We start from the raw sequence: 12,776 nt of genomic DNA on the forward strand, positions 1-12,776 counted from the left end.
CAACGTGCGTGCTAAATTACTCCTTCCAGAAGTTGATAACTTCTCCTGGAAACAATTATAGTGTTAGAGGAGGTTTTACCTCTTTGTTTTTTTTTTTAAATGTGTGCTCAGCTTCTGGCATAATATTAACACCATCGTGAAGAATTTCAAAAGTCCATAAAAGGATATATAATCAGACTTAACATAGGTCAGATAGAATTTACATGCAGAACAGGGAACGCTATGTTGTTGGTGCACAATCATGGAGTATTTGTATATTTAAAAGCAATATTGTAGGTTCATAATGGCTAGATAGAGAAAGGGTGCAAGACATACTCAAATGAAAAGATTACTTCAATGTATGTGTGTGTAACAAGAATAATCGTGATAGCTAAACTGAAAATATAATGTGAATGAAATCATTACAAATAATGCTAAAACAATTACTTAGTGTGGTTCACACATTTTCTACTTTACAACCTACAACACGTAAGTTGCGTCACTCCTCACAACAATCCACTAAACCCCTCTTTCACAGAAAACAAAAAGATAAGCTTCTAGAAACAAGAATAACACCTCCCATGCAAACACCTTGACCTGCACCAATGAGATTTTCACAAGCTCACCACAAACTTAATCCTCACCTAGATTTCTCTTACAAATAATGATTCTCACCTATATGTAAAGAATGAAAGTGCAAGAACAAGTGAAGAGGATAAATTACGAAGGGCTTGAGAAGTTAGAATCCTTCCGAGTTTTATCCAAGCTCTTGCATTCTTTATGGGTACTTGATCAACACGAACACAATAAAATGATATAATAAAAATAAGTTGATGCACCAACTTATTTATATTCTTTGTTGTATCCTTACACTTCATATACAATTGGGTCCCTAACAGAGCATAACTAGGATTAGCCTTGGTTTTGATACTTAAACTTCTTTGTGACTTGATGGAAAATATAAAGAACTAAAATATACACATTATAAGCAACAAAGTTTCTTAAGAGTTATAGAAATGGAATCAATCTAATTAGATGATTAATCATACCTTTAAAGTGTCAGTAAAGCTTATTCCATCATAGAGATTCATGTTTTCTCTCAAAAATGGATCATGAACAAACTTTGGTGGCTTAAGTAAAACATTACTTCGTCCAGACTCTCTTATTGAAGCCAGAACTTGAAAAGGTTGCAATCTGAATTTCTTTGAGGAGCAAAAAGAACTTGATATTATACTAGGGTGCTTCCTGGATCCAGTCTTTGGGTTTGAGTGTGCAGGAGAAGTCATGCCAGAACTATGAGCTGATGAAGGTTGACTAATACATTGATCAAAGATGCTTCTGTAGAGAGACAACACGTGTTGCTCACGATTTAGTATCTCTTCTTCAAGTAGCTCAATCTCTGCAATTAATTCCCTAGTCTAAATGAAACAAAGAGTCATTTGTACGATTAACAAAAGCATAAACAATGAAAAGTCAGAAACAATCTTAAGCTGGTAATCAGCTACTGTAGTTATGAATTTTCACCATAACCAACTTAATATCAGGGTATCAGAAAATCATCTTTTGGTTGATTCAGATGCCAAATAACCAACAATATTCAAATAAACTGAATCACTTTCTGATAATATAATGTCGTGCTTTGAATATGGAATTAGTTGCAGAATCATATGTTAACATCTCATAGAGCATTGACAATGGTGGTTATGCAAATAATAATAATTTTTTGAATGAAAGGCAGACAACCTACAAATATGTATTCAATATAAAAAGTGTAGTGTACGGCGAGAGAGCAAGTTGCAAGGACAAGATACACAACCACACATTTGTAAAGTTTGGTTTGTTTTTCTACAAGCTCTTTCAAGTATTGAAACCAATCAAAAGCCAACTTTATGTCCCAATGCTTCCCAAATGCATGCCATTTAACAAGAAAAAAATAGATGGATAACAAAATCTTAACCAGAGGACAAGCTAAATCAGACACATCTTAGATTATAGTTTTATACATCAAGTATTAACATGGATAACATACAGTTACTGGCTATTCCACTTATGATCGCTAAGATAAGATGGAAGTTAAATTTTATATGACAAACTTTTATAGAGGGAAATCAACATAAAAGTTGTTTTAAGACATTTAAAAACAAGTGTGAGTTTCATTGTGAGTAAAGGTTAGCAACTCTCAAGCTTTGCCCAAAGAAAAAGAATTAAATCAGACCCATGATTTGGTTTCTAAACAAACTAAAGTATGGAGAAACCAACATACCATGCCTATGATCAGCATTATTGCTGATCGGTCGAGTGAAGACATTTGGAATGCAAAGGTAACTTATTTACATTTCCAGATAGCAATTGCATGAAAATCACATAAAAACATTTGCCCTAGTGTAAGCTTTGCTACCATCAAATATAAATTGCCTAAACAAGCGAAACTTATAGTTCATCACCTGAGCTGAGAAATGTCCATGTCCAGGAGATAAGGTACTAGAAGCTCGACCAATTGCCTTCTCCATCAGAAAGCGAGTCGACTTTTCTTGATGCAAATGCATCTGGAGTTGTTTGATCTGTCAAAATGCAAAAGACTTCAGGATCTCAACAGAACAATAACTTGAACTTAATGTTTTTCTTCAAAGGTTAAAAATGTTATCATAATTTATATGAAAATCCATGAAGACTCACTTCTCTCTTAACTTGGAAACCACTAGCATATTAATTATATTAATAGAAGGTAGTTCATGGCATCAAATTCTACACAAAAAGATTAGTGCAATTGGTTGCTGCACAAACAAAACTGCTATTCTTATTAGATTACTGAAGCTAACAAACTAAGCATGATCTCTATCACCATGCATGCCTTGGATTTTTTTTGAACACGCAATAAACAATGACTTACTAATAAAGCTTAAAAAATATAAACATGGCATTTTCAACATCCAAAGTTTGTTATGAAATTATATATCCTTTTGAAAATCAAGTAAAATCAGTTAGCCAGATACATTGAGAAAAAACAAAACAAAACAAAAAAAACTGTAAAACATGGGCTATTTTTCCTAGCTAGAATGTACTTTTCTCAGTTTTGTTAAGACATTTGCACACAAAAATTTATTTCAAAACTAGTAGTCAAGCATGATTGAATATAATCCTTACATCATCTTCCAAGGAGGCTCTACTGTTTCTTGTAGTGTTTGTAGCACTTTCACTTGAATTCTGAAAATTTCCATAACAGTTCATTATATTCATAACATTATTTGGGTCCTGAGAGGATAGAAAAAAAAATTTGATAATCATAGTTGATCATTAAATCTTTAATATTTTAAATTTAATTCAAAATGAGAAGTACCTGAATGTCAACACGCGCTTTTGCCATGCTGCGTGAGTTTACATGTTTGGTGAAATCCAGGTTTTTATCGGAGGCACTAGAAGAAAATCCATTGTTACAGAAAATAATTTCCAATGGACATGATTAATTATAGGAATGATTCTTGAAGAAGAACATATGCAAATGCTAGCATGTTTTATTTATCTGGTAAATGTTGGATTCTGGGGTTTCCCTTCTATTGTTCCCCTCTGTTTTATGTTCATTTGTACCATTTTATATGTTGGCATCTGAATTTTGCTCAGGAGAAATGAAACATAGACGATGCTTGAAAAATAATTACTTTGGTTAGTTTTCTCTGTCAAGATTTCTTAAACCATGACTAGAAAAAAAATTGGAGGTTGACATTAGTTCCTAAGTGCGTTAATCTCGAGAAACATAGTTTGTTTGAAAAGATAGGTCAATAACATAACTTTTAAGCACATGGTCATTTCGAACTTTCAAGTTATTAGAAATTGAGTCATCCAACTATTTGGTCCCTGATCCAGAAACTACATAACAACTGTTATTTAGGCCATTGATTCAGACTGCTAACCCTCTGTTGCTATGACTTTAACATAAGTGAATTTATGTTAGTTTTTTATAGTCAAACTACTAGATTAACTAACAAAAGAATGATCTGGTTATGAATTTTAATGATTAGGTAGGTCTATGCATAAAGCAATGGGGTCAATATTTAATAGAAAAATACATGGTTACTGTTAAACAGAACATGTAGAAGACCATAAATTGAACACCCTAGACATTGGAATTATGAAGCAAAGAACCAACAGCCAAATAATTCTTCAGCTATTAAGGACCTCGATGATGAAGCAAATTCTCTCCAACAATAACTTCCAATTAAGACCTCTGTATAAAAGTTTCATTGTGATACATCTCAAATATGCAAACTTACTCAACCAGCATTTAAGATGCTCTACAAAGAAAAAAAAGAAGCAAGTCTCACATTATTGTTAAGGTTCCATTTAATGTCAAACAAGGTTCACATTAAAGACCTTATTCAGATGTCAAACAGAAATAATAGCATGAAGACCCACACTACCAAACTACGTACTTACTGATTTGAGTGCTATCAACAGGAAGCTAAAGGCTTGTTCGCAAGACAGTTCAAAGTAATTTTTTCAGGCACAATTTTAAAAGTAGACTCTCAGATGTAAGCCACTAAAAGAGCATCTTCTTGTGATCAAGAACTCCACATCATTGCTAAGTTATAAAATATTAAAGCAAATTTAGTATTTAAGCGACAAGTTATATATTTCAATTTTTCAAAAAAAAAAAAAGGTCACATATCTCATGTAGACTGACCAAGGGAGACTTAAACAAATGGAAAACACACTTAAAAGCGCCTCCAGAATGCTAAGCGTACCTCTTGGAGCGCCTATGGTGAGTACCAGAAGCAGCAGGGGAGGCTTTGGAGGAAGAAGCTAAGCATCCTTGGTTCTTCACATCCATCTCTCCCTCCTCCTCCTCCTCCTCTTGTGATCCCCCTTTCCCCTCTTTGCTAGGGTTTCGTCACGAACCAGAAACAGAACACACAAGACATAACACCAGGTCTCTTCTCACCCTGCCGATGACGGTGAACCAGCTAAGTAGAGGCCTCTCATTAATGATGTCGTCCTTGCGTCGCATCTGGTGCGACATTGGTCGCGAGAGAGATCGTGGGGAACGCGAAATTAATTGCGAGGATGAGCTAGAAAGGGATTTCGCAGCAGCATCGCCGAGACGACTGAATGCTTTTCGACAGCGGGGACAGCGGGTAGTTGGAAGAGTTATTGAAACAGTTAATGTGGGCAACGAACAAGGTCGATCAATCGGGGAAGATTCGCATTTATAATAAATAATTTAAATGATTCTTTAGAAAGATAAAATAGATATTTTAATTTAAAAAATATTAAATAAAGGCTGGGTTAATTAGGGCATCCTAAACCTCATCGCTTAGCTCTCTATCGCTGCCACCGATCGTACCGAAGGCGACCTCGACGACCTTGAATCATCCCTAGCGCGACGTTGCCCATGGAGAAGGAAGCTCCTTTCTGGTATATCGATTCCTCCTTCGTTATCGTCCGATCATTTTTCCGGTTAAAATCGAATAATTTATGGGTATGCAGTCAGTTCATGGCATTTGGCTGATACCAAATGGATTTTTTTGATCATTCACGATCTTTATCGACGATTCTTTTGTGATGATTTTTGTTTTGATTGATTTATTCATGGCGTGAGATTTTGGTTGATCGGATTGACTGAAGTGCAAAGCTTGCGGTTAATTCCATGCTCAGGTGCTTTTAGCTGCCACGACAATGGCCTTCTCTGCTGCCTTCTGTCGTGCTGCTTCCATTGCCTCTCATTTGGCTGCCCGCTCCCTTTCCAGGAGTCTCCACCCTCGCCTCTCGACCGTTATCCATCCTCCCTCTTTGAGGAACGTCATCTCAGAGAGAATGCGCGGCCCCTTCCTTGCACTGCATTTTTCTCTTCCGTTGCAACGAGGCCAGCCTCCGACTCCAACCTCCTACAGGTCGTCGACTCTGAGATCAAGTACGCACTGGAATCTGATGATTATGACAGGGTGTGCCAATCAAGAAAGTTGTCTTCTTTAGGAACTCAATGCAGTCTCAATCAAAATGTCGCTAGTTTATTCTCTCTTTTTTGTTTTCAAAACGAAAATACTTTTCTAGCCAATTAATTCATGTTGATCTTGATATTCGCATCTGTTTAACAGGTGGAGGAGATACCAAGTGGCTTTCCTTTTGAGATCCAAGATGAGAAGGGAATGAACACTGTTACTCTGAAGAGAAACTATCATGGAGAGAGTATCAAGGTCATAGTTTCCAAGCCTAGCCTTGTCACTGGTGAGGAACCAGATAATGAACCTGACAACAATGATGAAGATGGTGATCAATCGGACAGACCTAGTCAATCTAGCTTCCCACTCACCGTTGTCGTATCTAAGGGAAAGGGACCAAGTTTGGAGTTCTCGTGTGCTGCCTATCCTGATGAAGTTACCATTGATAGCATGTCTGTCAGAGAAAACAAAGAATCTGATGATGAGATGCTTGCCTATGAAGGACCTGATTTCAAGTTTGTATTCTTTTCCTTCATTTTGTTATTTTGTATGAATATATTAAGTAACAACAATACAACATTTTTATTGTGCAGTGATCTGGATGAGAATCTGCAGAAATCCTTTCACAAGTATCTAGAGATAAGAGGAATTCCCCCCTTGACAACCAGTTTCCTGCATGAATGCATGATAAACAAAGACAGTCGTGAGTATTTGTTGTGGTTGAAGAATTTGAAGCAGTTTATCCAAAAGTAGAATGTTTCAAAAAATTTCAAGACCTTTTAGTTTAATATAGTCTATACCAAACTCATGATGCTTTATTAAGTTTTACCACCAATGTGATGTATGAGTTTTCCTGGATGGTTCAGTGTAGGGCAAGATGTTACCTGGCATAATCAATTTAGCTCAGCAATTGGTTTTAACAGTGAAATACATTGCTGAGTTTTCTTCTTGTTTCTTGGTAATCATGTTGCTCATATATTCAGTACAAGTGGAAGCATTTTCCTCCCATCTCTGCTTTTATTCTAATTAAACGACACAGTCTCTCGTGCTAAGCATGCAAGTTAAACTGAATTGAAAAGCCTACAAGCTAGCACTTAAAATCGTATTTTTAAACATTTTATACAGATTCTTAGCCAAAAAATTAGCAGCTTTTGGTCTCTAAATTTGCTGATATTAGTACTAGTCATCTTAAAAGGACATATTAGGTTTAGGCTTATAATGGCATGGTTTTATGCTTATGAATCTCAATTCTGTGATGTTGTTATACTACATCTCTTGGATGGTGTGGATAAAGACATGTAAATGACACAAGAAATAACATACTTCTGTGGTATCTTTAGGGTTCTAACAGATGAGCATTAGCAATATGACAAATATCTAACTTATATAGCACCAGGTGATGTAGAAGCTTGCCTTTACTATGTTAAAAGTTATTGTATTTTTTTCATCTTTATTGGAAAAACTGCATTTGCCAGTGTTATATCCCTTTTTGAACTTATTGAAAGCCGGATGTTTTAATTGGATTCTTTTTCTTTAAGTGAAAAAAAAAAATCAAGAAAAGGCAAACTTGATTGGTTTGGAAAAGATTTTTTTTTAATAAGTTTACCAATGATCATTTTTTTATTAGGACTCAGCAGCTCGATGTTGATGGACACAAGTTATCCTCTTTTGCTTTTTGCTGCAATAATCTTAGTTACTGTTCTCTTCCTCATCAATTCATCAATGTATCATTTATCCTTAAGGAATGAGTTAAGGTATGTGCAATCTCTGAATATAGTGCTAAGGTACCAATAGCTTGCTCTCATCTCAAGATAATGCCAACAGTGCTTCTTGTAACTAGTGTGATCTCTCTGAAGGCCTACTTGTAATTATTGATGGTCTCTTTACAACTGACCACTCTATGCTCCTTTAACAACTTTGAAGTTTGTTGGTTTTGGTGTTGTTTTATTGTTTACTTATGTGGGGGATGTGCCATCAATCTTTATGATCCAGAGACTCGAGCATTAGTTAGATCATCATTGACTAGTGATTAGATGAACTACTCATTCACGCACAGATTGGATTAGGTAAGTTTTACTCTGTTTTATATTAGTCTTTTTTTGTTTGTTATGTCTTTCTTTCAAAAGTCAGTAAAGTAGTCTGTCTAAAAGTCACCTGTAAAGTAAACCCCATATTGGTTTGGTCATCTGAACTTTAACCTCTTCCATCGACACTTGCAGAGTAGCATGTAAGTTCCAGAGCTATTTGAGCAAATAGTCGTGGAATCGAGTGTGAAACTATTGGGATGACAGATTCTATTTTTTAAAAATGTTAATTTTTAATTATCCTTAATAAGTATTTCTCTTCAATTGGGGAATAAGTTGGGTGAATTATTGCATGTTATTTAGCAGAATATTTTTATCGCATAGAAGCATATAGTTGGGCAGTTGGTGCGCTGCCACTGACTCCCATCTGATGATCCGCATAATCACCCAATTTTCTATAATTATTCCATAAAGTGGAACGATATTCGAGTGCGTTTTTTTCCATTTGAAAAACAAAGCGGAAAGAGGATCCGGATCTATTATTTAGATCGTAGCGGTAAAGGTGAACATGACCTGGATTGATTGCCTGGATCGTAGCCGTCCAATTTGGTCACCTGGAGAAAGGTATCCCGGCGACGAGGGCATCGTCGTAATTTTCTTCAAAGAAGTGGGGCAAATTCCAGATCCATTCCAAATGAACGTCTAGCGAATCTTCTAAGAAGAGATGATAAGGGATTGACTATCATGCCCCTACGATCCACCGGTAGACGGCGGAGAGGCGGTCCTCCTCCTCCGCCCTGTCCCAGAAGAAAAGTCGTCCGCCTTCGCCGCCGGAGTCTTCCTGGTGGTCGATCGACGGACTGGAGTGACGGAACGACGAGGCGGCAGATCGGAACGAAGACGACCGGGTTGAGAGTCCTCGGTCCATGGAATCCATCAGACTCCCCCTCCATCCTCCGCTGCCAATGGCAGCCGGGATCTCATCCCTCGGCGGAGATGGCGCCCTGGATACGGAGGCGGATGCTTCGTAGTCCACCTGCGTCCAGATTCGCGCCGCTGCCGTCTCCACATCCTCTCCCATTGGGTCATCGATTGACGACCCGATCGAGAACAAGAGGCGGCGGGGCGGCGAAGCTAGAAGAGGGGGAGGGATATGCTCCACGATTCGTCTCGTAGGGAGCTTCCTCCTTGGCTGGCGGTGGTCGACATCTTGACGGGCAGCGCCGCCCCCGAAGGTGGCGTCGGAGGCAGGAAGACGGGGGCGCGGCAAAGAGGGCAGGACGGGGAGTTCTGGATCCAGGTGTCGACACATTCGGCGTGGAAGGCGTGGCCGCAAGCGGGGAGGCGGCGGATGTCTTCGTCGGGGAGGAAGGAGAGGAGGCAGACAGCGCAGTCTGGAGAGGATTTGGAATCGTCGGAGAGGGAGGAGCTGAGCTCGAAGAGTGGTAGCTGTGAGTCGATGGGCGCCGAGTTTTTGTTTTTCTTCTTATCGGTTAGCTCGCCGGAGGTGGGGGTAGATAAATCGTGGCGAGCGAGGACGGAAGCCGAGGCGACGGAGGAGGAGGAGGAGCGGAGGCGGAGGCGGCGGCCGAGGCGGATGAAGAGGCAAGCGACAAAGCTGAAGCTGGCGACGGCGCTGATGATGAGAAGCGTCGAGCCCAAAGATATCGAAGAGGAGAAGGAGTCGGCGGGCGGCGGAAAGTTATTTGGATCGACCGCCAGCGGCAGGGGATCGTTGAGAACGATCGGTGGCGGAGGCGGCGGAAGGAAATCGTCCATGGCGGAGGCGGAGGCGGAGGGGAAGGCAGAGGCTTCGGGCACTAAATACTCATATATAGGATGCCTCTGCTGCTTCACTTATTTGACAACCACTTTGCCGTTCACGTATTAAGCCGCATTATATGATCCAAAACAATTTAAATTTTATTTTTAAAATAGTTCTCATTTTTATAAATTTAATCTATACTTATTTATTCAAAATTATAACATAAGCTTATGAAAATTTTACAAGGAAAATTAAACACATTTTTTGAAACTTCAATTACCTCTTCGGAGAAATTTGGAAAGATGTTTAAAGGATAAGCTGGATATTTTCTTTCTTGTGCGGCAGTTTAGTGTTGAATAAGCTGGATAATGAAAGTGAAAAGTTTAAATTTGTTCTTTAATAATCTAACCTTGTTATTTTAATCTACTGTAAATATAAAAACACCTCCTGTTTTTTTTAAAAGCATTTATTTAATTTAAAAAGTGAAAGTAAATTATGTTGTTAGTCTAAATGCTCTTCAAATTGAATCTAATTTCAATACCTAGTCTAGAATTGACATTGGAATCCACCTATTTCAAAAAAATTAATGATTTTCAGACATTTTATTTCAAAAAAAATATTTTATTTTGTATATATATTGTGGTAAAATATGATACTTTCACTCTGGAGACTCTTTGTTTTAAATGATATGAAAGAAAGGTAAATTATGAATGCTTCATTCTACCTCAATAGCCCATTACATAAGGGGGTGAAGTAATTAGCGGAATATTTCACATCCGTTGAGAATCGACTCTTATAGTGTGCCCTTGAGGGGACGAGGGCCACGTGGTAGTGTTGATTGTTGAGTGTCACATGGGTGCACCCTCTTAAGCACGCACCCACGGGCACATAGCAAATCAAGATTATATATATAATTGATATCCTGTGCGATTTTCTGTATGCGATACGCATCCGCGACTGAGTGCACGGAACGCTCGAAATCATTGAGCCTAAAATTATTGTATTCAAGTTGCTGACATCTGGATTATGACATTAAACTCATGATTAATGTCCCTAGTCACCCATGTATTATTTGCATGCATTATGATACTAATATCCATTTTCCTTCATATCATGGTAAATAGTGTAAAATATAAAATAAGAAGATTCAAACGTAGAAAGTGTTTTAGTTATCCTGGAATTATAGAAATAATTTCATGTGAATAAATATAAAAAAACATAGTTTTATTAATTTATATGAATAAATATGTTAGAAATTAACTGAATCAAATAGAAATTTACTCGATGAACGTGGGCTTGGACGCCATCGCCGGAGACAACGGCGAAGACTCGCGGCGGCAGAAGGAGGAGCGCTCCAGGTCCACTTGGGCCCAGGTCTGCCCTATCCTTGCTCCTGATCCTGCTTGATGCGTCCTGCTTTTTCAGCTTAATGTGGGCTTTCTGGTCAGGTGGTCTCTTCTGGGGACGTGGAGGAAACCGAGGCGGAGGGTGTGGGAGGCTCCGGCGCCGCTGAAACCAGTGGGGCTCGGTAAAGGTGAGGGCTTTCTGATTGCGTTTCGTTTTAGTTTCTCGTTTATGGGATAAAGTTCGGATTTTGATGAGTGATTTGGTTGGATGGACATTGATAAAAGAGTGATTTTGTTCTTGTGGAAAAGGAGGAGAACGGCGGAGGAAATGATGGAGACTGGGAGACCGTCGTCGGTAGGAGGCAGCATCCGCAGCACGATCCACAGAAGAGACCTCAAAAGGTATCAACTTTTTTGATACGAGTGGTTAATCCAGTAGGAGGATCCTCAATTTCTTAATTTTCTCTGAAAATGATACAAATTGTAAAGAAATTTCTCAATTTTGTCATTCGACACAATTCGTCTCCTCTTGGATTCATCAGAATCACATACAAAAAGCACCCTGATGAGCAAGAGTACATGGCTGATACCGAGCATGCTGCAAATGTAGAACCAACAAGAGAGGAGCCCCATGACCTCTCATGAGAGAAGCACGAGCAAGCTGCATTTATAGAGGACATTAGCAGGACTGCACCGATCAAGTATCTTTATCACTACCTCATTTCCAAGGAAATTGAAATGTCATCCACTGAGTCTGTTTCCTTTGGTCTTTCCTCAATATATAACCATCAATAGGCATTTACTCGCCACAAGGAAGATATTAATGGTAGGATTTTCAAGTTTCTTTTGTTCTGATATCAGACAGAAAATCCAACATGCAGTTCTATTTGGAAAGAGGCTACATTCTTCCAAGAAAAAGTGTGAGTACACAGTGAGCAAGTTGCATTCAAAGAAGTGATTTCTCTGAATTGCTTCAAACTGATCTCTTGGAGATTACCACTTATTTGATCGTGGGATCTGCAGCCAGACTCCGAGACTCAGGTCCTGCCAATTCAGTTTGAGTGGAACGGCACTCTGAAATCTGTCTCCACTGACCACTGTCCTTGTTGGTGTCAGCCTGGAGTTTGAGATTGCGCTTTACACTCTCTGCTTCTTTGCTGGTGAAGAAGACAACCATGTTCAGCTAGAAACAAGATTGGATCGGCATTTCCGTAGCTGAAAATTGTTAGAATTTATATATATTAAGCTTAAGTATGTTAATAATGGGGGAAGAAGAGAGTTTTACTAGTGATTTTCATGATTCTTCTATTGAAAAATAATAAAAGAATTTTATTCGAACGTACAGTAATAATACAAGGTTAAGTATAGACAAGGAGGATAAGAAATTTTACATGACCATTAACCCACTAACTCCTCAATTATAACACAAGCTAATTCCTTTCCCACTAACCACGAATTAATACAAAGTTCACTAATTTCATAAAATAAATATTAACTATTAACTATAAATAATTACCAGAATCAAATTAGACCTTTCTTCAATCCTGTATTACCAGGAGTTTCATGCACCATACTATCATTTCAAATGATATTTTATTGAATTCATAGAAGATAGATCGTCTTCTGTTCATCTATCTATCTACGAGTAAATTCGAAAGTACGGACGATTCTTCGTCGAATAATCAACGTAGCTGAAGCAATGTTGATAAGACAGATGGGAGCTTGTGGT

General features: G+C 38.3%; 2 protein-coding genes and 2 pseudogenes across 2 annotated transcripts in view; 2 read left to right on the top strand and 2 right to left on the bottom strand.

The window, feature by feature from the left end:
* The window catches only part of LOC141829506 (uncharacterized), an 8,995-nt gene extending 3,908 nt beyond the window's left edge, over positions 1–5,087 (bottom strand). Inside the window, exons 1-5 of the mRNA XM_074716995.1 lie at positions 4,719–5,087; positions 3,317–3,392; positions 3,124–3,183; positions 2,424–2,540; positions 1,029–1,397 (exon numbers count right to left, since the gene is read on the bottom strand). Coding sequence (XP_074573096.1) covers positions 1,029–1,397; positions 2,424–2,540; positions 3,124–3,183; positions 3,317–3,392; positions 4,719–4,804 — 708 coding nt within the window. The 5' untranslated portion in view covers positions 4,805–5,087. The remainder of the gene's footprint in view (positions 1–1,028; positions 1,398–2,423; positions 2,541–3,123; positions 3,184–3,316; positions 3,393–4,718) is intronic.
* A 212-nt stretch (positions 5,088–5,299) lies between these two features.
* On the top strand, positions 5,300–7,376 carry LOC141830008 (uncharacterized protein At2g39795, mitochondrial-like; annotated as a pseudogene).
* A 986-nt stretch (positions 7,377–8,362) lies between these two features.
* On the bottom strand, positions 8,363–9,722 carry LOC141830184 (E3 ubiquitin-protein ligase ATL4-like; annotated as a pseudogene).
* A 1,263-nt stretch (positions 9,723–10,985) lies between these two features.
* On the top strand, positions 10,986–11,692 carry LOC141829785 (uncharacterized). The gene is made up of 4 exons (XM_074717296.1): positions 10,986–11,075; positions 11,150–11,229; positions 11,335–11,449; positions 11,537–11,692. Exons 1-4 carry the CDS (start codon positions 10,986–10,988, stop codon positions 11,690–11,692), a joined length of 441 nt encoding a protein of 146 aa, XP_074573397.1.
* Positions 11,693–12,776: the final 1,084 nt, after the last annotated feature.

This window comes from Curcuma longa, chromosome 5 (genome assembly GCF_044706935.1).
Source record: "Curcuma longa cultivar G26 ecotype Majalengka, Jawa Barat chromosome 5, ITB_CL_G26_1.1, whole genome shotgun sequence".
In the NCBI taxonomy this organism is placed as follows: domain Eukaryota; kingdom Viridiplantae; phylum Streptophyta; class Magnoliopsida; order Zingiberales; family Zingiberaceae; genus Curcuma; species Curcuma longa.

What these genes read in the sequence shown, in the direction of transcription:
- LOC141829785 (XM_074717296.1), top strand. Translation starts at nt 10,986, where the DNA reads ATGAACGTGGGCTTGGACGCCATCGCCGGAGACAACGGCGAAGACTCG. An exon ending in CCAGGTCCACTTGGGCCCAG is followed by an intron (nt 11,076 to 11,149) that starts GTCTGCCCTATC and finishes CTTTCTGGTCAG; the next exon opens with GTGGTCTCTTCTGGGGACGT. An exon ending in GCTGAAACCAGTGGGGCTCG is followed by an intron (nt 11,230 to 11,334) that starts GTAAAGGTGAGG and finishes TTGATAAAAGAG; the next exon opens with TGATTTTGTTCTTGTGGAAA.